The sequence below is a fragment of the Lithobates pipiens genome, unplaced genomic scaffold (genome assembly GCF_037356315.1).
Source record: "Lithobates pipiens isolate NorthernLeopardFrog02 unplaced genomic scaffold, aLitPip1_a1.2 Scaffold_18, whole genome shotgun sequence".
NCBI classification, from domain to species: domain Eukaryota; kingdom Metazoa; phylum Chordata; class Amphibia; order Anura; family Ranidae; genus Lithobates; species Lithobates pipiens.
Window position 1 is genome coordinate 630,668,384 of NW_027507758.1, and position 26,296 is coordinate 630,694,679.

General features: G+C 46.1%; 2 protein-coding genes and 1 pseudogene across 3 annotated transcripts in view; 2 read left to right on the top strand and 1 right to left on the bottom strand.

Annotated features, from left to right (window-relative positions):
• LOC143986879 (uncharacterized) overlaps nt 1–26,296 on the bottom strand; it is a 1,041,669-nt gene that overhangs the window by 274,179 nt on the left and 741,194 nt on the right. The gene's annotated exons all lie outside the window — the stretch shown is intronic.
• LOC143989909 (uncharacterized) overlaps nt 1–26,296 on the top strand; it is a 123,623-nt pseudogene that overhangs the window by 3,070 nt on the left and 94,257 nt on the right. Inside the window, exons 2-4 of the transcript XR_013277098.1 lie at nt 736–864; nt 1,063–1,197; nt 1,286–1,409. The product of XR_013277098.1 is annotated as an uncharacterized LOC143989909 (transcript). The remainder of the gene's footprint in view (nt 1–735; nt 865–1,062; nt 1,198–1,285; nt 1,410–26,296) is intronic.
• LOC143989767 (uncharacterized) lies at nt 2,481–7,526 on the top strand. The gene has a single exon (XM_077490038.1). It carries the CDS (start codon nt 6,092–6,094, stop codon nt 7,217–7,219), a length of 1,128 nt encoding a protein of 375 aa, XP_077346164.1. The 5' UTR covers nt 2,481–6,091; the 3' UTR covers nt 7,220–7,526.

A 26,296-nucleotide genomic window follows, 5' to 3' on the forward strand; every position in this document is an offset into this window, starting at 1 on the left:
TAATGGGTGGACAGTTCAATATCTTCCCATGACTCAGACTCTGGCAGTGCCTGGTGCTGGATTTCAGAGCCCCAGGAACCCACTGCCTCTCTGTACAATGTCCTGGATACTGCAGAATATTTGGCAACCAAGAGAATAAACCCCTCCCCCCTGCAAGTCCTTCTCCTACCCACACTGGGCTGCCATTGGAGGGAGGAAAACAGACTTCATCCCAACAGCTCTCTACTCCACCAGCACCATCCTTCTGCTATCCAATCCAATCCCTTCTCTTACTGCAGAGAGTGACAGTGACATCACTCAGGCTGCCAGAGATTCGAGCCTTGCAGCCGGAGTTCTGGCAATTATCTTGATTATCTGGCAACTCTGGCCAAAAGTCAGCAAGTTCCCTTTTTGCACATCATGCTAACCCAACATTGTCCTCACAACACTCCCTCAGAGCCAAAAAGGCAAAGGCAGGATCATATTTATCAGTCCTTGTCTGCAGATCTATAAATATTCAAAACCAGTTCAGAAATCAAACAAATCCAACAAAGAAAAAGTAATTTCTGATCCAGCAGGCCAAGAGGCATCCCAAGACCTCCAAAATGTATAAAACACTAATCAGTCCAAACTAAACGTGTTCTCATGGGGGCAGTATGAAAATGTACAGCAACCCTTCTATTACCCCCTCACATCCACATCCTATTATTGTGTGACCAATACCATCCAAATAATTCTTACTTTCATTTATCAAAGTTATCCGTCTACGAGGAGACCTGTATAGATCAAATGACGGCACCAATGAGGATGGAGGCGGACCGGAGTCACATGACTGAGAAGTTACTAAACATCACCCTGGAGATCATCTACCTGCTGACCGGAGAGGTGAGGAGGATTCTGGGGGGTCACATGACATCACTTATCTCTATTAATAAAACACAGACCTGAGCAAAGAGGTGAGGAGGATTCTGAGAGGTCATACGACATCACTCTTATCTCTATTAATAAAACACAGATTTGACCGGAGAGGTGAGGTGGATTCTGAGATTCTAACACAATATTCCCATTGGTTCCTCAATACAGAGATTTCCTCTTGTGAAGTCAGGTGATCATATGACCATCACAGTGCCTTCACGTGACTCCCTAAAACCTGAGAGACACAACATGCAGAAGATTCTAGAAGTCACCAAGAAGATGATGGAGCTTCTGACAGGAGAGGTGAGGAGGATTCTGGGAATTCTGGGACATTATCCAGTAACAGACAAGGGATGTGTCTGGATGGTGACTCTATCATTGTGTGTGTCAGGTTCCTATAAGGTGTCAGGATGTCACTGTCTATTTCTCCATGGAGGAGTGGGAGTATTTAGAAGGACACAAGGATCTCTACAAGGACGTCATGATGGACAATCAGCCGCCCCTCACATCACCGGGTAAGAGGAGATCTGATAGGTATGTAGCACTGACCCCCGAAGGAGCTGCTGAATTTGTTTAGGCTTGTTCTCTGCCAACGAACCCCCACTGACTAGACTCAGTCCCCTTGACACAGCTGTGGTGCGATGTTGGTGTAGAGCTAACGGTGAAAGCTCAAAATACACAATATAATAACAGTATACCTTGTTATTTCCTGAGGTTGCTAGATGATAACACAGTGTTAAAGACACTGTGCAAAATAGGCTTGAGGCCTGTTTAACTTCAGTCTTTAGCAAAACCTTCTCTGTAGGACTACAGGTCCCAGCAGTGCTGTGTTGACTGCCTAAGTGTGTACAAGTGCGTAATAAACAATGTGCAACAGCCCTCTCACCCGCTGGATACTGCAAAGTGTGACAGCTTTGCTCCGGTGCACTATGTCTTGCTTCTGGCCGGCCGGCTTCGTCGCACCGCTCCGCAAGTTGTACCGGGTCTTTCTGATGCTTCAAGAGGTGTCACTGGATCCTCAAAATCCGGTCACTGCGCCTTGCTTCTGCACTCAGAGGGATGGCAAAGTCTGTAAATGTTCTGCAGTGGCTGTAGGCCACGCTCTCCGGAGACCTCCTACAGCAGTCCTCACAGGCAGGCCATGCGTTCCGAAGAGACCTAAGATGGCCGCGCAGGGGCCCCTTTATATCCTACCTAGCATGCAGTTCAGTACAAGGTGATCATGGGTAGGTCATCTGGCATTCTGGGTAAATGAGGTCAAATATCAAACCCCCTCCTGAACCATACCAGGCCACATGTCCTCAACATAGATGTTGGGTGCTTTAAGGCAGAGGGGCTCTGTGCCCCCCACTCCAAAGCACCTTTTCCTCATGTTGATGGGGACAAGGGCCTCTTCCCCACAACCCTGGGCTGTGGTTGTTGGGATTTGCAGGTTTTATCAGAATATGGAAGCCCCTTTAACAAGGGGGCCCCCAGATCCCGCCCCCTATGTGAAAGTGTACCGGGTACATGGTACCTGTACCTATTCACCAAAAAAGTATCAAAAAGTAAGAAACACAATAAATAGTTTTTGGCAAGTCCTTTATTTAAAAAGAAAAAAAAAACAGTGTCCTTCGATGTAATCCACTGTCAATCACGTCGCCCGCCAGACCCGAAAAGTTATAAGAAAAAAAACGCTCCGCCCCCTGGGAGGCCTTCCCGGCCATCTGCCTCCTTTCTGCTTTTGACAGTTATTATATAGGCAAGGGGCGGGCCACCTGGTCATATCACATGGTAGCACTGCCCCTTCTTAGGTCACATGACATCATGTGCAGTCAGAAAGGGGGTGATGCCAACTGGGTGACATACACGGGTGGCCCTGCCACTTGCCTATGTAAGAGCTTTCAAAAGTAGAGAGGAAGCAGGAGGCTTCCCAAGAAAAGACAGCTGTTTTTTTTTTTCTGTTTGGAGGCAACGTGATTAACGTTGATTGCTACATTGAGGGACACTATATTTTTTTTCCTTTTTTAATAAAGGACTTGTCAAAAACAGTTTACTGTGTTTCTTAATTTTTGACACTTTTTTGGTGAATGGGTAGGGGTACAATGTACCCATACCCAACACCCATTCATATAGGGAGGGGCTGGGATCTGGGGGCTCCCTTGTTTAAAGGGGTCTTCCAGATCCAATAAGCCCCCCGCTTGCAGACCCTGACAACCACTGTCCAGGGTCATCGGGAGAAGGCCCTTGCCCCCATCAACATGGGGGACAAGGTGCTTTGGGGGGACTGGTAATGGTTCAGGGAAGGGGAGGCGTTGGCTCATCCCTCCTTTCCTGGCCTGCCAGGCTTCATGCTTTGGGGGGACTCTACGCCTTTTTTTTTATTTTCGCATGGAATTCACCTTAAAATCTATATCAGACCCAAAGAGCCTGGTATGGATTTTGGTGGGGACCCCACGCCGTTTTTTTTAAAAATTCTGTCATAGGCTTCCAATTAAACCACTTCAATACAGGGCACTTTTACCCCCTTCCTGCCCAGACCAATTTTGAGCTTTCAGTGCTCTCACAATTTGAATAACAATTACTCAGTCATGCAACACTGTACCCAAACAAAATTTTTATAATTTTTTTCACACAAATAGAGCTTTATTTTGGTGGTACTTTTGGTGTTTGTGATATAAGTAAAAAAAGAGCGAAAATTTTGAAAAATAAAGTTTCGATTATACAATTTTGCAAACAAATCATTTTTGTTCATAATTTTGGGCCAAAATTTATACTGCTACATATGTTTCGTAAAATAACCCAAATTGGTGGATATGATTTTAAAGTCTGTGTGAAAGTTATAGAGTTGACAAGTTATGGTGCAAATCATAACAAATTGATCACACCTGATGTCCTGACAGCTTATTTTTGAGGCCCTGAAATGTCAGGACAGTGCAAATATCCCCAAATGACCTATTTTTCCAAATTAGACAGTCCAAGGTATTTAGTAAGAAGCATGGTGAGTTTTTTTAGGTTGTAATTTTTTCCCACAATTCTTAGGAAAATTAAGAAATTATATATTTTTTTTTACACAAAAAGTTTTTTTCTCACACACAGCAAATACATACTTTCAATTACACCCCAAAATACATTCTGCTACTTCTCCTGAGTTTGGCAATACCACATGTGTGAGACTTTTTCACAGCCTGGCCACATAGAGAGGACCATCAGGCTTTCTAGGAGCATAAATTACACATCTAATTTCATTCCTACCTATCACACTTTTGAAGGTCTGAGAGCACCAGGACAGTGGAATTACCCAAAAACTACCACATTTTAGAAAGAAATCACCTCAACATATATTCTAGGAGGCATGGGCTGCAGATAGGCACTCAGGTAGTCTAATGGGCTGGAAATAGGTACTCGGGTACTCTAATGACCTTCAGGAGTGAGGGACTGTTTCCTGCTGGCGTCATTTTTCAATGCGCCAGTAAGAACGTAGTTAAAATCCATACCAGACCCAAAGGGCCACCCCCACACCATTTTTTCCCCAATTGTTTTTAAATTGTCATTCTTTTTTTTTTACAATTCTTTTTTTAAATTTAGCTCTCAACAGGGAAGCCTTAACAACCTATTGACTGTGCGCACGGTGGGCGAACATCCCACTAAGTGCCCAGAAAGTTTGGGTGTTAGGTGAATACCTGAATGGGCAATGTTCAGGCCAAACTTATGCTCGGCCCAAACCATTTTCCCATCCCTAGTGGTGCCTGAACACTGTAAACCCTCACAGTTACTCTTGGGTGCAAGAATGGGCCGTGCTGTTAAAAAATTAGAAGAAAAATTGAAATTACATGCACCTGTCAAACAGGTGTATAAAAATTGGGCCTTGGGTGTTGGTGGTGCCTGAACACTGTAACACCTCACAGTTACTCTTGTTGGGTGCAGGAACGGGCCCTGCTGTTAACAATTAGAACAAAATTGCAATTACATGCACCTGTCAAACAGCTGCAGAAAAATTGGGTCTTGGGTGTTGGTGGTGCCCTAAACCAAAAATATTGTTGGAAGCTAGCATAATCAAGGTTCAGGAATAGGATAGGCATCATAGTCAGTCTTCAAGGGATCTCAGATCCCTAGCAAATTCAATCAGTTTCATCAGCATCAGGGGCTTCATAGCAGCTGTTGATCCAGGACCGATTCATTTTTATAAATGTCAGCCTGTCATCGAAGTCTGTGGACATGCATACTCTTTTATCCATTACAAACCCTCCAGCAGCACTGAATGTTTGTTCAGCAAGCATGCTGGTTGCTGTACACAGACGCTCTCCATCCAATCTGACACAGCTTGAGCTATTTTGAAAAGAAGAATGGGCAAAAATGTCCCTCTCCTAGATGTGCAAAGCTGGTAGAGACATCCCCAAAAAAGACTTGCAGCTGTAATTGCAGCGAAAGGTGGTTCTACAAAGTATTGACTGGGGGGGGGGAACACCACACTTTTCACTTTTGAAAACCATTTATAATTTTCCTTTCAGTTCACTTGGTCTATCACATGAAATACATTTACGTTTTTGGTTATAACATGAAAAAAATGTGGAGAATTTCAAGGGGCACTGTACATTACATCACTCTGATACTACATAGTATTATCTGTTGTATATTATACAATATGATGTACATTACATAGTCCTAACTTCTCTCTCCCCTCTACCCACTGCTATATATACACATAATATGTATTCTCTTTTGTTACATCCATTTTCTACCAGCTGGATATTTTATATCTGATTTGATTGGAGCACAGACTTTTACACGTTGATAATAATGTGATAACTTCCTCAAACTTTGGAACCTTAAACAGAAAGTTATAATGAAGGAGGAGTCAATAACCCAATGATGGGGGTCTTCAGGATCAGTCCAGTCTTATTTCATCTTGGTATCCTCACTCTCTGACCTCTGGTGGGGCTCAGCCCCGCTGTTATTCATGACTAAATCATGGACAAAATTAGGAAGTGCAGGACTTCTTGTGTTGGGAAGATGGCAATGAGTGATAGAGGGGGAGGGGACACTCGTCCTATAATCCCCTCATCACTGTCACTCCTATAAAAGACAGTTCTCGTTGTTTCCTCACTCTCTGACTAAGGTCCATGAATAAAGAAATGATCTGGTAGGAGATCAGAGGACCCATTTACTAGTTACCTTGAGGGGGGAATTGTAAGATCCTCAGAGACAAAGCTGCCTGATGTGGGCGGAGTCCTGGTTTAGGGGAACCAATCAGCTCATGTCTAGTAATAATCTTTGTATTTCTATTTTAGTAGATGGACGGGAGATGAGGAAAACCTCAGAGGATTGTCTCACTTTGTCTCCAGACTGTAAAGTAGAAGATGAGGACATCACACAGTATAGTCCAGGAGAAAACCCGACTACCTCAAATGTCCATCCGGCACCACACAGTGTAGATGGACCATCGTATTCCTCTTATCCTGAGGAACCTCAGTCTGTGAGGGACGGGGCCGTCCTTCCAACAGATAAGAGGTTTTCCTGTACTGAGTGCGGGAAGTGTTTCCGTTCTAAATTTCATCTTAATGTGCATAAAAGTTCTCACATGGGGGAGAAGCCATATTCTTGTTCTGAGTGCGGGAAGTGTTTTCATTTTAAATCCAAATATAATGTACATAAAAGATCTCACACAGGTGAGAAGCCATATTCCTGTCCTGAGTGTGGGAAATGTTTCTCACAGACATCCCATCTTTACACACATCAAAGATCTCACACGGGGGAGAAGCCATATTCCTGTCCTGAGTGCGGGAAGTGTTTTCATTTTGAATCCCAATATAATGTTCATAAAAGATCTCACACAGGTGAGAAGCCATATTTCTGTCCTGAGTGTGGGAAAAGTTATTCAGTCAAGTCCAATCTTAACACACATCAGAGATCTCACATGCAGGAGAAGCCGCTTTCCTGTCCTGAGTGTGGGCAGTGTTTTTCAGATAAGTCCCATCTTGACAAACATCAGAGGTCTCACACGGGGGAGAAGCCGTATTCCTGCCCTGAGTGTGGGAAATGTTTTTCAGAGAAGTGCACTCTTAAAACACATCAGAGATCTCACACGCAGGAGAAGCCACTTTCCTGTCCTGAGTGCGGGAAATGTTTTTCAGATAAGTCCCATCTTCACACACATCTGAGATCTCACACGGGGGAGAAGCCATATTCCTGTCCTGAGTGTGGGAAATGTTTCTCACAGACGTCCCATCTTTACACACATCTAAGATGTCACACAGGGGAGAAACCATATTCCTGTCCTGAGTGTGGGAGATGTTTTGCAGTCAAATCCAATCTTACCAAACATAGGAGATCTCACATGCGGTAGAAGCCGTATTCCTGTCCTGAGTGAGGGAATTGTTCCTCACTGAAGTCCTGTCTTCCTGTACATCAGGGACCCCACACAACCCTTGAGGTGTATTAGTGCCTTGAGTGCGGGAAATGTCTTCTATATGAATGTTCTATATCTCATGTGGGGAAGAAGCACATCCTGATATACACCTCAGATATACTCCATGGCTGATCTTCATCATGTAAGAAATGGTTGATAAGGAGATCAGAGATCACCAAAGACATGGATGACGTGTTGGCCATTGATGGCAGGAGAAAAATAAAAATGGAGTCATTACCTTTCATTGGCTGAGTGTATTTTGTGGTGTAAGATTTCACAAACACTTAGAAGTCAGTTTAAAAAAAAAAAGTTTATCTAACGTGTTAAAGTAAATGTTACTACATAGATCAGTGGTTCTCAACCGGAGGGTTCCGCGGTGATATGACTGTCAGTCAGGCAGCTGACAGGAGGACACAGACACAGGCAGAGAAAGGCAGGGGAGTGGCTGGCATCCTATTGGCTGGAGCGCGCTGTTCCCTGCAGGCCCCTCCTCCCCTCTTGTCCTTCCCATGTAAGTGACATCATCTGCGGTGGACAGGATAGGAGGAGGAGGGGCCGAGGGGGAACAGCGCTCCCCTAGAGGAGAAATGAAATGTGCTCTGAAGCCAGAAGAAGAAAGCCACCGGTACTGTGCCCAGCTGTGTCCCTCCCCCACAATGTGCCCATTAGTCTGCCCCATGTAATGTCCCATATCATGTCCCCCACCCCATGTAATGTGCCCTGTCCCATGTCATGTGCTCTGCCCCGTGTAATGTCCCATGTAATGTGCTCTGCGCCATGTAATGTGCCCTGCCCCATGTAATGTGCCCTGTCCCATGTAATGTGCTCTGCCCCATGTAATGTGCTCTGCCCCATGTAATGTGCTCTGCAACATGTAATGTGCCCTGTCATGTGCCTTGCCCCATGTAATGTGCTCTGCCCCATGTCATGTCCCCTGTCCCATGTAATGCCCCCTGTAATGTGCTCTGAATGGATCAGCTCTGCAGAAAAAGAAAGCATGACGTCACGTCAGCAGACAATGGGTTAACGCCTCATGTGATGCCCACATGACCATCTTTTCCTAGCTGAATAAAAGAGAGCCCCTCCCCCACTGACATGTTCTTTTTTTTTTTTTTTTTTTGGTCTGCTCCAGCCCACCTGTGGATTGCAGTGGTAAGTACTTTGTTTGCTGCAAGGACACCCCCCCCCCCACCGCACCGCCCCTCCATGTTCAGCCTCTCATGGAGTTGGAAGACCCAGAATGTTGGATGATAAACTTGGTATCCCTTGTGCCGGGTCACGGGCAAAGTTGCTTAGATAGCACAAATATTTTACAGGTGTGGTATTAGTAAGCTTTGCAATGTCACCATTGGGGTTTACCTGTCTTGTATAGGCAGCGTGCCGCTCTCCTGGCTTTATCTTCAGTCTGACAGCGGATGATGTCACAGAGGGCAGGTAGACCGCCAGTCACCAAGCAGCAGCGTAAACAGTCTTAGGACCTCTGGACAGTAGAGGTGTAAAGTTCTGACTTAATAGTATCTATAACTGGCCTCTGAGCGAAGTCATTTCCAATCTGTTATTTAATTAACACCATGTTGTATGTCAGTTTGATGCAATGTTTTATCCAAGTGGAATGCATATGTTCTGGACTCTGTAATGTCAAATATAAGTCACACAAAGTTTTTTTGTGTGTTTTTTTTCGTTTTTTTTAATCTATTTCAGTCTTAGCCCTTATAGACACGGTCGGAGATTCCAAAGGAATGTGTCCGATCGGAGTGTTTTGTCGGATATTCCGACTGTGTGTGGTATGCATCGGACTGTTTCCGTCGGAATATCCGTCGGACCAATTTTTCCAACTTGCCGGAAATATTTTCTGACAAAATGCTCCGATCGGACATACTCCAATCATGTGTAGAGAATTCCGATTGGACAAAGTGCCACGCATGCTCAGATCAAATTCCTACATCAAAGCTATTGGCTACTAGCCTGAACGTAGTCCCGTCGTAACGAAATTACGTCATCACGTTCTAAACGATCGGATTTTCCGACAACTTTGTCCGACGGATCTTGTCCGAAACTATTGCATACACACGGTCGGACAAAGTTGTTGGAAAATCCGATCATTCAGAACATGATGACGTAATTTCGTTACGACGGGACTACGTTCAGGCTAGTATCAGTCGGACAAAATCCGACGGATTTGGTTGTCGGAATCTCTGATCGTGTGTACAGGGGCTTAGAGCTGGCAGAGGAATTTGTTTTTTCTCCTGTCTCTGCGGACCTGCCATTTTTTTCTTGTGTGGTAGAGACTCATTGCTGTTTGCTCCCCTGCTGTGGGGGGTTAGACAATCTGACTGGTTTTGTCTCAGATTCTGTGTCTCCTGTCTGCCTCTGGAAGGTTGTCTGACCTCACCTGCTGCTGCTTAAGTAAGTAGATAAAAGCAGATGGGTATTAAAGAGACAAGGTACGTGTTTTTTTTCCTGGTGACAGAATTATGTTTTTTTCCATATTTTTTTGCACATATGAGATCATCACACCTGTCAGTGGCACAGAAGATTAGCAAAGGTACGAGAAGGGCGGCATGGGACATATCTTTAAAAGAGTGCTCAAGGAATGCAGTATGGTGTTTTGCATGCTTTTGGGAGCAGAAGCCTTAAACGCAAACACTCCAGTAAATCTAAGACCACTGGTCATCCCCTGACCACGACAATATGCATTCCTAACATTCCCGCACAGGGTGGCTTTCATGCTCCTAAAGCAGCTCACGTGCGTTTACATCAGTGCAATAGAAAATGCCCTGCCCAGCGCTGTAGCAAACATTGGCCATTAATCGCCATGGATTGCCTCAAATGCCAATGGATAAGGAACAGGCAAGATGCAGGCCCAACCACCACAAACGCACACAGATATTTCCAAATATGAAAAAGGAAGAACTTATTTTCCCATAATGATGAAGTTAAAAGCTCATTGATGAAGAATGGGAGAGATGTGATCAGAAGATCAATTTACAGTAAAGGTCTCCAAGCTTTATCCAATTAAGCTTGCTAAAGCATGTTTAAGCAACGCGCTTCCAGGAGTGGATGGGGCCTGCCAGCATCAGGTGCGCAAGTGTCTTTGCCTTTTAGGAATCCCATGGGTTGAAAAAGCGTGCTTAAGGCTGATTCACACTGGATGTAGTCCAATGCGTTTTTATTAGTCAAAAATGCATGAACAGTGTTTACTATGGATTCCAATGGCCTACATCACACCGGTGCTGTGTGTTCCAGAACAGTCAACTAAAGGAGAACAGGTGGCATTTTTTCTCTATGGAACGTATCTATAACATGGCAAACGCATTGAAAAAGCACCTGAACACCTCAAAAGTGTGCATGTAGAAAAACCTCTTCAACTTCAAAGAAATTGTGGTGAACTGGCCTGCAGACTTGCAGAAAATTTGTACTGTGGAAGGTTTTTGCATGTGGACTAGCGACAGCGCTGTGATGTTTAACCGCTTGAGATCCGCGCTATAGCCAAATGACGGCTACAGCGCGGACCTGCTTTGCCAGGACGACGTCTATTGACGTCGTCCTGTGCACGAGCGGCCTGCGCGCCCCCTGAGGGGCGCGTGGCGCGCTCTGTAATCAGCGAGTCTATGAAACTCGCCTGATCACAGATCGGCGCAAGGGGTTGATCCCGACCCCTTACCACGTGATCAGCTGTCAGCCAATGACAGCTGATCATGTGATCACAACAGCCGGTAATCAGCCATTTTTCCTTTTTTATTTTGCATCTTTTTTTGTTTGTTTAGCAAAAAATAAAACTCCGAGCTGTAATTAAATACCACCAAAATAAAGCTCTATTTGTGGGAAAAAAATAATAAAAATTTCATTTGGGTACAGTGTTGTATGCCCGCGCAATTGTCATTCAAAGTGCACCAGCGCTGAAAGCTGAAAATTGGTCTGGACAGGAGGGGGGTTTAAGTGCCCAGTAAGCAAGTGGTTAAAGCATTAAGAAATGGCCTTTAATTAAAGTGAAACCTGCAGGATTGGGCATGGTTAGGGAGGACTTGAACCTGGCTGCTGACTTTTGGCCGAGGCTTCAATAGACCTAGTTCTAGGGTTGGCACATTCAGTCACATCCATAAGAGCTTTGTGGTTGCGCCACTGGAGGGTGCATGATGCTTCCACACAAGCCCTTTGTAACATTCTCCATAATAGGAGGTTGTTGTTTGGCAAAGTGTTGGACAAAGCGAGTGACAAGAAATGTCCAGAATGTGGTCACAGTCTAACAAGAGGAAGCAGCTGTTTTTTTGCTCAAATCAGTCGATCTTCAGAAGGGTTCAGGAGGCCAAATCTAAGCCCTTGTGCACGCGGTCAAACATTCCGACAACCAAATCCGTCAGATTTTGTTCGAAACTGGTGTTGCATACACACAGTCGGACAAAGTTGTCGGAAAATCCGATCATTTAGAACGTGATGACATTATTTTGTTACGATGGGACTACGTTCTGGCTAGTAGCCAATAGCTTTGGTCTAGGAATTTGATCTGAGCATGCGTGGCACTTTGTCCGATCAGAATTCTCTACAAACGATCGGACAAAGTCTGATCAGACCATGTTGTCGGAAAATTTTATAGCCCAGCTCTAAAACTTTGTCGGTCGGATATTCCGACCGTGTGTACAAGGGCTTATAGACCAGGCTGAAATTTAACCAAATCACAATGAAGGGGGCTCAAACTTCCTGTGTACATGGAATCCAATCCAGAGCAGGCTGCTAGACATTTGAAAAGTCTTTTGAATGTGGGCCCATCTAGTGTCTTCCAGTGGGAGCCAGAATAGCCTCCTTTTTTGGAGGGTTTGGGTGACAAACATCAAAGATAGTTAGCTGGGAGTACAATCACCAAACCCTTCCATTCATGACCAACAAATCTCAAGAAGAAAGAATTACTGTATGATTAGGTATAAGAATTATACTGCAACAAGTCCATAGTGCTGGTGCCACTAAAAGAACAAATATGGGGGTTTCTCCCCATTCTTTCTAGTACCCAAGGCTTCAGGAGCTTTCCCTACTGTAGTGGGTTTGAAGAAATTGAATGGGTACATACACAACAAAAGGTTCAAGATGCAGTCCGTGCAAACAGTCATGGCGATAGTTCAGCATGAGGACCAGTTAGAGTCAATCGACCTGCCGAACGTATACTTCCATATACCAATCGGTGTGTAACACCAGAGACATCTGAGATTTGCAGTGACTGGCTGTCACTTCCAGTTTAGGGGTCTGCCATTTATAAAATTTTGCACAGCACCAAGAATCTTTTTGAACAATTTGAAGGCAGTAATTCATCTTTGAGGGTAAGGCCCTGCCATTACTTGGACAATGTTTTGATTGTCGCAGGTGTAAGCCAGGAGCTGGCAAAGCATCACAATCTTGTCCTAGAAATCCTTTTCCAAGTTCAGCCGACTAGTGAACAAACAGAGGAAAAGCAGTTGACTCCTTGTTAACCAGTTGCCGACCGCCGCACGCCGATGTACGTCGGTACAATGGCACGGGCAGGCATAAGGACATACATGTACGTCCCTTGCCTCCCGCGGGTCGGGGGCCCGATCGGGCCCCCGCCCGGTGCCTGCGGCGGTCGGTATTCGTACGGGAGCGATCCCGGACGAGGGGACGGCCATTCATTCATGGCCACCCCCTCGCGATCGCTCCCGACGAATAGAAATCCCCGGTGACATCACTTCCTCTCCTGTAATGTAAACACAGGAGAGGAAGTGATGTATTCTCTCCTCCGTGTCGGTATTTTTCGTTCCGACACGGAGGAGAGCGGATCAGTAAGTTGCACCAACACTCACACACACAGTAGAACATGCCAGGCACACTCACACCCCCCCTTTACCCCCCGATCACCCCCCCAATTACCCCTGCCCCCCAGTCACAGTGACACCAATGTCATTTTTTTTTTTTTTTTTTTGCATTGGTGTCATTTGTGACTGTAATAACTGTTAGGGCAGTTAGAGTTAGCCCCCTTTAGTTCTAATGTACCCCCCTAACCCCCCCAATAAAGGTTTAACCCCGTGATCACCCCCCGTCGCCAGTGTCACTAAGGCTGGGTTCACATTGCAGCGGTTTATGAGAACGAATGTGATTCGCACCGCACTGCAGTGCAAATCACATCCGATCTCTGTGCGATTCGAGTTCAGCCATTCGCCGCACCCGCCACACCCGCCGCACCCGCCGCAAATTCGCACGGGACCCTTTTTTTGGCCCGCAGCAGAATCGGATCGCATGGGTGTTCACACCATGCGATCCGAGTTTGCAGATCGCACTGCGATATGCGAACTGATCTGGGGGTGTCAGTAACATTTCACTGACACTCCCAGCAGTTCGCATAGGGCAGTGTGAACTGCCGCCGGGAGGCATGCGATGCGGGAACCCGCCGCGGATTCGTGGCGTTCCCGCATCGCTCCAGTGTGAACCCAGCCTAATAAGCGATCATTTTTCTGATCGCCGTATTAGTGTCACAGGTGACGCTAGTTAGGCAGGTAGGTATTTAGGTTCGCCGCAGCTTTTTATAGCGCCAGGGACCCCCATATACTACCGCATAAAGCCCCCTGATTGCCCCCTAGTTAACCCTTTCACCAGTGATCACCATATAACTGTTACAGGTGACGCTGGTTGGTTAGTTATTTTTTTATAGTTTCAGGGCACCCGCCATTTATTACCTAATAAAGGTTTAACCCCCTGATCACCCGGCGGGTGTCATTTGGGACTAATAACTGTTAGGGCAGTTAGGGTTAGCCCCCTTTAGTTCTAAGGTACCCCCCTAACCCCCCCAATAAAGGTTTAACCCCGTGATCACCCCCCGTCGCCAGTGTCACTAAGGCTGGGTTCACATTGCAGCGGTTTATGAGAACGGATGTGATTCGCACCGCACTGCAGTGCAAATCACATCCGATCTCTGTGCGATTCGAGTTCAGCCATTCGCCGCACCCGCCGCACCCGCCGCAAATTCGCACGGGACCCTTTTTTTGGCCCGCAGCAGAATCGGATCGCATGGGTGTTCACACCATGCGATCCGAGTTTGCAGATCGCACTGCGATATGCGAACTGATCTGGGGGTGTCAGTAACATTTCACTGACACTCCCAGCAGTTCGCATAGGGCAGTGTGAACTGCCGCCGGGAGGCATGCGATGCGGGAACCCGCCGCGCATTCGTGGCGTTCCCGCATCGCTCCAGTGTGAACCCAGCCTAATAAGCGATCGTTTTTCTGATCGCCGTATTAGTGTCACAGGTGACGCTAGTTAGGCAGGTAGGTATTTAGGTTCGCTGCAGCTTTTTATAGCGCCAGGGACCCCCATATACTACCGCATAAAGCCCCCTAATTGCCCCCTAGTTAACCCTTTCACCAGTGATCACCATATAACTGTTACAGGTGACGCTGGTTGGTTAGTTATTTTTTTATAGTTTCAGGGCACCCGCCATTTATTACCTAGTCTCACTAGTGTACCCCTAAATTTAGGGGTGTCTACTTTCCAAAATGGGGTCATTTGGGGGGGGTTTGTGCCATCTTGGCATTTTATGGCCTTCAAAACTGTAACGCCCTTAGAAAGCCTGAAGGCGGTGCTTGGTTTTCGGGGCCCCGTACGCGGCTAGGCTCCCAAAAAGTCCCACATATGTGGTATCCCCATACTCAGGAGAAGCAGCAGAATTTATTTTGGGGTGTCATTTCACATATGCCCATGGCATGCGTGAGCAATATATCATTTAGTGACAACTTTGTGAAAAAAAAAAAAAAAAGTTTGTAATTTTCCCGCAACTTATGGCAAAATATAAAATATTCCATGGACTCAACATGCCTCTCAGCAAATAGCTTGGGGTGTCTACTTTCTAAAATGGGGTCATTTGTGGGGGTTTTGTGCCATCTTGGCATTTTATGGCCTTCAAAACTGTAATAGGTAGTGAGGAGTGAAATCAAAAAATTACGCCCTTAGAAAGCCTGAAGGCGGTGCTTGGTTTTCGGGGCCCCGTACGCGGCTAGGCTCCCAAAAAGTCCCACATATGTGGTATCCCCGTACTCAGGAGAAGCAGCAGAATTTATTTTGGGGTGTCATTTCACATATGCCCATGGCATGCATGAGCAATATATCATTTAGTGACAACTTTGTTAAAAAAAAAAAAAAAGTTTGTAATTTTCCCGCAACTTGTGGCAAAATATAAAATATTCCATGAACTCAACATGCCTCTCAGCAAATAGCTTGGGGTGTCTACTTTCTAAAATGGGGTCATTTGTGGGGGTTTTGTGCCATCTTGGCATTTTATGGCCTTCAAAACTGTAATAGGTAGTGAGAAGTGAACTCAAAAATTTACGCCCTTAGAAAGCCTGAAGGCGGTGCTTGGTTTTCGGGGCCCCGTACGCGGCTAGGCTCCCAAAAAGTCCCACATATGTGGTATCCCCATACTCAGGAGAAGCAGCAGAATTTATTTTGGGGTGTCATTTCACATACGCCCATAGCATGTGTGAGCAATATATCATTTAGTGACAACTTTGTGTAAAAAAAAAAAAAAATTTTTTTTTTTGTCATTATTCAATCGCTTGAGGCAAAAAAATAAAATATTCAATGGGCTCAACATGCCTCTTATCAATTTCCTTAGGGGGTCTACTTTCCAAAATGGGGTCATTTGGGGGGGTTTTGTACTGCCCTGCCATTTTAGCACCTCAAGAAATGAGATAGGCAGTCGTAAACTAAAAGCTGCGTAAATTCCAGAAAACGTACCTTAGTTTGTAGATGTGACAACTTTTGCGCAAACCAATAAATATACAATTATTGACTTTTTTTTTACCAAAGACATGTGGCTGAATACATTTTGGCCTAAATGTATGACTAAAATTGAGTTTATTGGATTTTTCTAATAACAAAAAGTAGAAAATATCATTTTTTTTCAAAATTTGCGGTCTTTTTACGTTTATATCGCAAAAAATAAAAATCGCAGAGGCAATCAAATACCATCAAAAGAAAGCTCTATTTGTGGGAAGAAAAGGACGCAAATTTTGTTTGGGTACAACATTGCATGACCGCGCAATTACCAGTTAAAGCAGCGCAGTGCCAAAGTGTAAAAAGACCTCTGGTCATTTACCAGCAAAATGGTCCGGTCTGAAAGTGGTTAAACTATGAAGGATCTTGGAGTAGATTTTCATACCCAAATATGTCATGAGGTTTTCCAAAACGGCAAATGAAAATCTGCGTATGAAGAGTCATGGAGACAGCATTTATGTCCGCGAGGGATTGCATTGTCCCCAATGGGACATTTTACAGCAGCCATTCCAGTGCTGCCTTGGGCCAGGTGGAACATGGGGGGGGGGGGGGGCTTTTCAATTTGCATTCCTCTGTCAATAGAATGGGCTACCTATGGATCAGAAAATCTTTGTGTCAGCACAAATTATCAAGAACCAGATTTTTGGACACCAGTGTGTCTCTCAGCCCAGGAGATGGAATAATTATGATGTCGGATGCCAGTCTGCCTCCAGTCTGAATAGACAAGTGCAAGGCCATTGGAGACTAGTGAAATACAGATGCTCTGACTGACCTAAATACGAGGCAGTTTTTTTTTCTAGCATTGCAAGCCTTTTAGGATCTTTCTCCAAGGGGCCTGAGTAAAGTTGATTGACAACAAGACAGCAGTAGCTTACATTGCCCACCAAGGGGGGCACCAAATGTTTGTCTTTTCCTGTTACTTTTTGTAACATAAACTTTTGTGCTGGACGGAGAGCTGTTTACAGACAGTTAAAGGCAGTCTACTTACCAGGAAAGCAGGATCCACTAATGGATCAGTTAGGCAAATTATTTTCCAACAATGAGTATCTCAACTAGCATTGGCTCTATGGTACATTCCAGCGGTAGCTCTCATAGAGAGAGTCCTCTGGACACAAAGCTTCTGGTATTTTTAACAATGTACAAAAGGTGATGTGATAGAAGGTGGATTCACAATGCATAGGTTTTTTCCATTTGGTGCTTGTCTTCCTCCAGTATCGTTGATTATGAAGATCTTGACAGAACACACATATGCCATAAAGGTGCTTTCCACCTGCCTTGGTTGTCATTCAGCACCACCAATCCTGTTTCCGGTCAAACAAGATCTTTTATGCCAACATTAAATGCAACACCCCAATCCAGCGACACTCTTAATAGCCTGGCTATTGAATCAAGTGGACTAGAGGTGCAGTGAGGCTCATCCGAGGTGGGTCAGACCTTGGCAAAGACTACAAGACAATGAACACTACATATGAGGATATGAAGGAAGTTTGTTCTGTTATGCAGGCCATAATCCATATACAAAAGCCAAGGAAATTCTTGTTCCCTTCATGGGACCTAGGCTTGGTTCTGAAAGTGCTCATCCTTTGCGCCAATAGCTTAATTTCCATTGCGGTCCCTAGTGGTAAAACTAGTTCCTCTGACGGCAGTTGCTTCAGACAGAAGGATGTTGGAGGTGGCAGCACTTTCCTGCAAAGATCCCTTTTGTGTCTTTTTTAGTGATGCTACGTCCATCCTTAAGTGGTATCCAATTTCCAGGAAAACCTGGGGGCAGTCCCTTTAAGCGTTGACACATGGAGTTACTGAGTATACAGCAGGAAGGCTTCAGGTCCTTACGCAAGTTGCTAACAGTGTACATGCAAAGATCAAAGACATGAGGAAAGTGGACAATCCTTTTAATTTCGCTGTCAGGTTCTTGAGTCATCTTCTCACCAGGGTGATTAGATTGGCACACAGGAAGTGGGCCTTTCTGCTCACGAACAGCGGCAAGCTCCTTCAAACTGAGGGGTGGCAGCCTTTGGGGCAGATATGCCAGGATGTCAGTGAAGTGTATATGAGAGATGGCTAGCCCTTCATTCAACTTTACAAGCTAGGCGTGCAGTCGGCAAGTTCTGCAAAGTTTGGAATGAGAAATATAAATTATTTTTGTCTTTGGCAGCTTTTCTGGGATTGTCAATGTTTCTTTTCATGTGTTCTCTCCCACCTATTTATTGAGCTAGTTAAATCCCATTGTGTGCTGATGTGAGGTATGGCCAGGAATGTGGAAAATTGTTATAAAATACTTACCGTAATTTTCCTTTCCTGGCCTATCCTCACGTCAGCACAGGACTCCCTCCCAAGTGGCCTGTCACAGGCTAGATTATCGAACTCATCAGTGGGGGAGGGGCTGTCTTTTATTCAGCTAGGAAAAGGTGGTCATGTGGGCACCAGATGAGGTGTTAACCCATTGTGTGCTGACATGAGGTATGGCCAGGAAACTGTGTATATAGAAGAAGATATACTGTGTATATAGAAAGGGGTATACTGTGTATATATAAGGCAAGATGCCTGTGGGCAATTATAGCTCAGGGGGGTTTAGTACACGCCCCACACTATATAAGGCCGCCTTGTGTAGTATGTTCCGGCATGCAGGGAAAGAGCTAGATAGGCAGGGACAGTGTGTTCTTTTCTCAGGCATCTGCAGGAGTTAGTGGGTGTTGTGTGCCTCCAGCGCAGCACAGTATACACCTGTATCTACCCTTTATTGCTGGTATTCTCTCATACAGGCATCTGCAGGAGTTAGTGGGTGTTGTGTGCCTCCAGCTCAGCACAGTATACACCTGTATCTACCCTTTATTGCTGGTGTTCTCTCATATAGGCATCTGCAGTAGTTAGTGGGTGTTGTGTGCCTCCAGCACAGTATACACCTATATCTACCCTTTATTGCTGGTGTTCTCTCATACAGGCATCTGCAGGAGTTAGTGAGTGTTGTGTGCCTACAGTACAGCACAGTATACGCCTATATCCACCCTTTATTGCTGGTGTTCTCTCATACAGGCATCTGCAGGAGTTAGTGGGTGTTGTGTGCCTACAGCACAGCACAGTATACACCTGTATCTACCCTTTATTGCTGGTGTTCTCTCATACAGGCATATGCAGGAGTTAGTGGGTGTTGTGTGCCTCCAGCACAGCACAGTATACACCTGTATCTACCCTTTATTGCTGGTGTTCTCTCATACAGGCATCTGCAGTAGTTAGTGGCTGTTGTGTGCCTCCAGCACAATATACACCTGTATCTACTCTTTATTTATGGTGTTCTCTCATACAGGCATCTGCAGGAGTTAGTGGGGGTTGTGTGCCTACAGCACAGCACAATATACACCTGTATCTACCCTTTATTGCTGGTGTTCTCTCATACAGGCATCTGCAGGAGTTAGTGGGTGTTGTGTGCCTCCAGCACAATATACACTACCCAATTGCTGGTTTTCCCATCTCCCTGCAGGCCATTACTATGTCTGGAAGGCCAACAAGGAGAGGCAGACAGTCACGAGTCAATAAAAGAGGGCAAGCAGGCTCTGTGTCTAGAGACAACAGTGCTGGTCGTGGACGCGGTGCATCGTCATCAGCATGTGGCCATGGGACACGCTTGTCCTTATTTTTGGCAGCTGGACGTGTTGAGCCACATCATGCCGAAGACTTGGTAGAGTGGATGACCGAGCCCTCTTCATCCTCCTCATCCTCTCTCACTCAGGCTCAGGGTACTAGCAAAGCAGCTGCTAACGTGTCCTCTTCCCTCATCTCAATGTCATCATCAGTCACTCCTTCCCTAGACCCACCATGTCCTCCTGAGGAGTCCCCCGAAACTGTTTGAGCACAGTGTTGGGTACATGCTCCAGGAGGATGCCCAGCATTTTGTAGGCTCTGATGATGATACCCAGCTAGAGGAAGGCAGTAGCGTGAGCGCAGAAAGAGAGGATGCTCAAGAAGGACAGCAATCTGGCAGTCACGTTCCAGCAGCTGCAGCATACTGCCAGGTTAGCTCCAGTGATGAAGAGGGAGGGGATGATGAGGTCACTGACTCCACGTGGGTGCCTGAAAGGAGGAGGAGAAGGAGGAGGCACATCTCCAAGGAGGCAGGATGCCCTCCGGGGGCCAGCTTAGGGGCAGCACACCGACTGAATCACACCGCAGAGCTCCGCCTGTGCAGGGCGCTGCCTCTGCGCGTTATTCCAAAATGTATTTGGTGTGGGCCTTTTTTGAGACGAGTGCATAATATCGCACCGCTGCTATTTGCAACATATGTCTCAAGCGTATCTCGCGTGGCCAAAACATCAGCCGCTTGGGCACCACATGCTCGACCAGACATATGTTGACCTGCCATGCAGCTCGTTGGCAAGCGTACCTTAAAGACCCACACCAAAGAACAAAGCGGACCTCTCCTTGCTCCTCATCAGCTGGGATCTCCAACCCCACTAAACCTTCAGTCCTCTCTGAAACCTGCACTGAGAGGAATGAAGGTGTAGAATTAAGTGTGTCACAGCCAAGTACTCACGGGCACTCTGCTAGCAGTACACCCACGTCCGATTGTAGCAGGCAAATTTCCCTGCCCCAGCTTCTGGACTGTCAAAAGAAGTTCACTCCCAGCCATCCACATGCCCAGCGGTTAAATGCTAGCTTGGCTAAATTGCTAGCACTTCAACTGCTGCCTTTTCAGTTGGTAGACTCGGCCCCTTCCGTGAGTTTGTGCAATGTGCGGTTCCTCAGTGGTAGGTCCCCAAACGCCACTTTTTCTCACGGAAGGTGATTACGGCTCACTACCGGCATGTGGAAGGCGATGTCCTTGCCTCGCTGGACAGGGCGGTCAGCGGTAAGGTGCATATTACCGCTAACTCGTGGTCCAGCAGGCATGGACAGGGACGTTACCTGTCTTTCACGGCCCATTGGGTCACTCTTCTGGCAGCTGGGAAGGATGCAGGACAAGGTGCAGTAGTGTTGGAGGTTGTTCTACTACCACACCTCCAAAATGCTATACTGGTTGTGACACACCTCTTTCCTCCACCCCCTCCTCTTCTTCTTCCTCCATGGCCTCTTCCAGTGCTCTGTCCTCGGAACCCTCCGTAGGTGTTCAAGGGGCTACGTAAGTACATAGGCAAAAAGATGCCATGACATGCTTGCGCTAGTTTGTTTGGGGGACAGGAGCCACACTGGGGCAGATATTTTGTCAGCTCTGCAGGGGCAGGCCGAGAGGTGGTTGACACCACGCCAGCTTAAGCCGGGAATGGTGGTTTGCGACAATGGCACCAACCTCCTCTCCGCACTCCGACGGGGACAACTGACCCATGTGCCCTGTCTGGCTCACGTCCTTAACCTGGTGGTGCAGCGGTTCTTGGGCAGGTACCCGGGCTCACAGGATGTCCTGAAGCAGGCCAGGAAAGTCTGTGTGCATCTCCGCCGATTATTTAATGCCTGTGCTCGGCTGGCTGAGCTCCAAAAGGAGTTAAACCTGCCCAAGAACTGCCTTATATGTGACATGCCCACCATGTATAACTCAACGTTGGCCATGCTGCAGCAGCTGCACAAGCAGCAGAGGGCCATCAATGAGTACCTGTGTGACTACGGCACCAGGACAGGGTCAGGGGAGCTAGTTTTTTTCTCACCATGCCAGTGGGGCATGATCAGGGATGCATGCACTGTCCTGTCACCATTTGAGGAGGCCACGAGGATGGTGAGCAGTGACAGTGCATGCATCAGTGACACTGTACCTATGGTCCACCTGTTGGAGCATACGCTGCATGGAATAATGGACAGGGCACTTGAGGCAGAACAGAGGAAGGAAGAGGAGGACTTCCTTGCCTCTCAAAGCCCCCTTGATCATGTTGTCCTTAGTGACCCAGAGGACGCTGGACCGAATGCCTCAGCTAACCTACACTGCCTGGCCTCCCTGATCCTGCAAAGCCTGCGGAAGGATACTCGTATTCTTCGGATCAAGGAGAGGGAGCATTACTGGCTGGCCACTCTCCTTGATCCACGGTACACGGGTAAGGTTGCAGACCTTATCTTGCTGTCACAGAGGGAGCAGAGGATGAGACATCTCTGGGAGGTCTTGCAGAAAGGTCTGTGCAACGCGTTTCCCAGAGACTGAGAGGTTACAAACTCCTGGTCCTGGACAACATTTTGCTGAGGCTTCGGTCAGTCACAGAAGGAGCGATGGAGAAGGTGGCCATCTGACCGATGCATTCAGTCAATTTTTTAGTCCGCAGCTCCAAGGTATGATCGGTTCCAGCAACCATCGCCAGCGTCTGATTTACATGGTGCAGGAATACCTAGGGGCAAGGTCAGACTTGGACACCTTTCCCACCGAAAATCCTCTGGCTTACTGGGTCTTGAGGATGGATCACTGGCCAGAGCTTGCACAGTATGCAATTGAGCTACTGGCCTGTCCTGCATCCAGCGTTCTTTCGGAACGCACCTTCAGTGCTGCTGGTGGCTTTGTAATTGATCACAGGGTGCGCCTGTCCACCGACTCGGTTGATCGACTGACCTTCATAAAGATGAATCAGTCTTGGATCACCACCAGCTACCAAGCACCTGAAGCTGATGTAACTGAATAATTTTTTTTGAAATGTCACATCCCTTCAAGACTGCCAGTGATGATGCTGAGTGACTGTCCTGTTATGTTGACTGACTATCCTCTTCCTCCTCAATGATCCTTCTGATATCTTGGAAGAACATTTTTGGTTCTGGGTGATGCCACCAACCGAATTTTTTAGCCCCTGTTTAACAGGGGCGTGTAATTAGAGTGCAATACTTCGCAGCAGGGCTCATTCCTGCACTCCAGATAGAGTATATGGGAGAGATTGCAGTGTCGTGGCACCAGTGCCTAAGGCCCAATTTTTCAGCCCCTGTTTAACAGGGGCATGTAATTAAAATTTTTGATGCAATGCTTTGCAGCAGGGCTCATTCCTGCACTGCAACCAGAGTATATGTGAGAGGTTGTAGTGTCGTGGCACCAGTGCCTAAGGCCCAATTTTTCAGCCCCTGTTTAACTACTTCCCACCCGACCAATGTACATATACGGCCAGGTGGGAGCTCTCTACTTCTGAGTGGACGTTCCTGAACGTCCATCAGAAGTAGTGGGAGCGCGCGCACGCGTGCCCGTGCAGTGGTGCGATCCCGATGCGCCCGTGTCACCCGGACACGGCGCATCTCGGATCTGCAGGAGGGCTTTGTGATTGGCCCTCCTGATCACATGACGGCCGTGTCCAATCACGGCCATCATGTGATGTAAACAAACAGCCGGTTGTTAGGCAATCGGCTCCTCCTCTCCTCACACGGAAGTCATCGCTGAGGAGAGGAGAACAGATCGCTGCAGCCGGCTGATGATCAGTGAGTATGAGCTGTTTTTTACAGCTTTTTACTCACTGATCACCAGTCTAGTGAAAACACAATGTCCCCACACAGTATAAACAAAATGTCCCCATAACACACATGTCCCCATAACACACATGTCCCCAAATAATAAAAACACATGTCCCCAATAATAAAAACACATGTCCCCCACATAAGTCCCACTAAAATCACATGTCCCAATGATTATCTGCACACATATGTCCGTGATCACCTGCACACATATGTACATGATCATTTGCGTACATATGTCCGTGATCACACAAACCAATTATTATACACTTAACCAATTTTTTTTTACCAAAGATATGTAGCAGATTACATTTTGGCTTAAATTTATGACAAAATTCGATTTTGTTGGATTTCTTTAAAAATAGAAAGAAGAAAATATTGTTTTTTTTCCAAATTTCCGCTTTTTTTTCACTTATATCGCAAAAAATAAAAATCGGAGTCGTTAATAAATAACACCAAAATAAAGCTCTATTTGTACAAACAAATTTATAACAATTTAATTTGGGTACAGCGTAGCATGACCGCGCAATTGTCATTGAAATTGCAAGAGTGCTGAAATCTGAAAATTGGGCTGGGAAGGAAGGGGGCGAAAGTGCCCTGTATTGTAGTGGTTAACAGGGGCATGTAATACAATTGTTGATGCAATGCTTTGCAGCAGGGCTCATTCCTGCACTCCAGATAGAGTATATGGGAGAGATTGCAGTGTCGTGGCACCAGTGCCTAAGGCCCAATTTTTCAGCCCCTGTTTAACAGGGGCATGTAATTAAAATTTTTGATGCAATGCTTTGCAGCAGGGCTCATTCCTGCACTGCAACCAGAGTATATGTGAGAGGTTGTAGTGTCGTGGCACCAGTGCCTAAGGCCCAATTTTTCAGCCCCTGTTTAACTACTTCCCACCCGACCAATGTACATATACGGCCAGGTGGGAGCTCTCTACTTCTGAGTGGACGTTCCTGAACGTCCATCAGAAGTAGTGGGAGCGCGCGCACGCGTGCCCGTGCAGTGGTGCGATCCCGATGCGCCCGTGTCACCCGGACACGGCGCATCTCGGATCTGCAGGAGGGCTCTGTGATTGGCCCTCCTGATCACATGACGGCCGTGTCCAATCACGGCCATCATGTGATGTAAACAAACAGCCGGTTGTTAGGCAATCGGCTCCTCCTCTCCTCACATGGAAGTCATCGCTGAGGAGAGGAGAACAGATCGCTGCAGCCGGCTGATGATCAGTGAGTATGAGCTGTTTTTTACAGCTTTTTACTCACTGATCACCAGTCTAGTGAAAACACAATGTCCCCACACAGTATAAACAAAATGTCCCCATAACACACATGTCCCCATAACACACATGTCCCCAAATAATAAAAACACATGTCCCCAATAATAAAAACACATGTCCCCAATAATAAAAACACCTGTCCCCCACATAAGTCCCACTAAAATCACATGTCCCAATGATTATCTGCACACATATGTCCGTGATCACCTGCACACATATGTACATGATCATTTGCGTACATATGTCCGTGATCACACAAACCAATTATTATACACTTAACCAATTTTTTTTTACCAAAGATATGTAGCAGAATACATTTTGGCTTAAATTTATGACAAAATTCGATTTTGTTGGATTTCTTTAAAAATAGAAAGAAGAAAATATTGTTTTTTTTCCAAATTTCCGCTTTTTTTTCGCTTATATCGCAAAAAATAAAAATCGGAGTCGTTAATAAATAACACCAAAATAAAGCTCTATTTGTACAAACAAATTTATAACAATTTAATTTGGGTACAGCGTAGCATGACCGCGCAATTGTCATTGAAATTGCAAGAGTGCTGAAATCTGAAAATTGGGCTGGGAAGGAAGGGGGCGAAAGTGCCCTGTATTGTAGTGGTTAACAGGGGCATGTAATACAATTGTTGATGCAATGCTTTGCAGCAGGGCTCATTCCTGCACTCCAACTAGATTATATGGGAGAGGTTGCAGTGTCGTGGCACCAGCACCAGTGGCTAAGACCCAATTTTTCAGCCCCTGTTTAACAGGGACATGTAATACAGTTTTTGATGCAATGCTTTGCAGCAGGGCTCATTCCTGCACTACAACTAGAGTATCTGGGAGAGGTCACAGTGTCGTGGCACCAGCAAGCAGTGCCTAAGGCCCAATTTTTCAGCCCCTGTTTAACTGTAAGCCCTCACTTTGAGGGCTTACAGTGTTGGCAACAGTGGCAACACCAACACCTTAGGCCCCCATTTCTGCAGAGCATATAGGGCAGGCCCCTACTTTCAAACATCCAACTTACAAATGTCTCCTACTTGCAAACAGAAGGAGACAACAGGAAGTGAGATGAAAAAAGACGGACGGCCAAAAAAATTATACAGGGGTGATAACCCTTCCCTATGTTTTCCAAAAATCTTAAAAATTAATTTTTTTGACTGCAGCTACACTTTTAAAATGTACCAGTTCAAAATTACAAACAGATTCTACTTAACACAACAAACCTACACAGTCCCTGTCTTGTTTGCACCGCTTGTATACTGCTGTTCTGAGTATATAGGGCCTGGGGGCCCCACGCCTTTCCTTTTTTAAATTTGGGCACTGGGTTCCCCTTAATATCCGTACAAGACCCAAAGGGGCTGGTAATGGGCGGGGGGGGCTACCCATGCCATTTTTCTCAATGATTTTCATCCGTATTGCCAGAACCAGACATTACATTAAAACCACAAGCAGTTTTAAATGACTTTTTTTTTCCGTTAAATGTCATTTTGTGCAGGGACTGTTCTAAACACCGGAAACACGTGCCACTTCACAGGCATACTATAGACACCCCCCAGGCATGATATTTAAAGGAATAT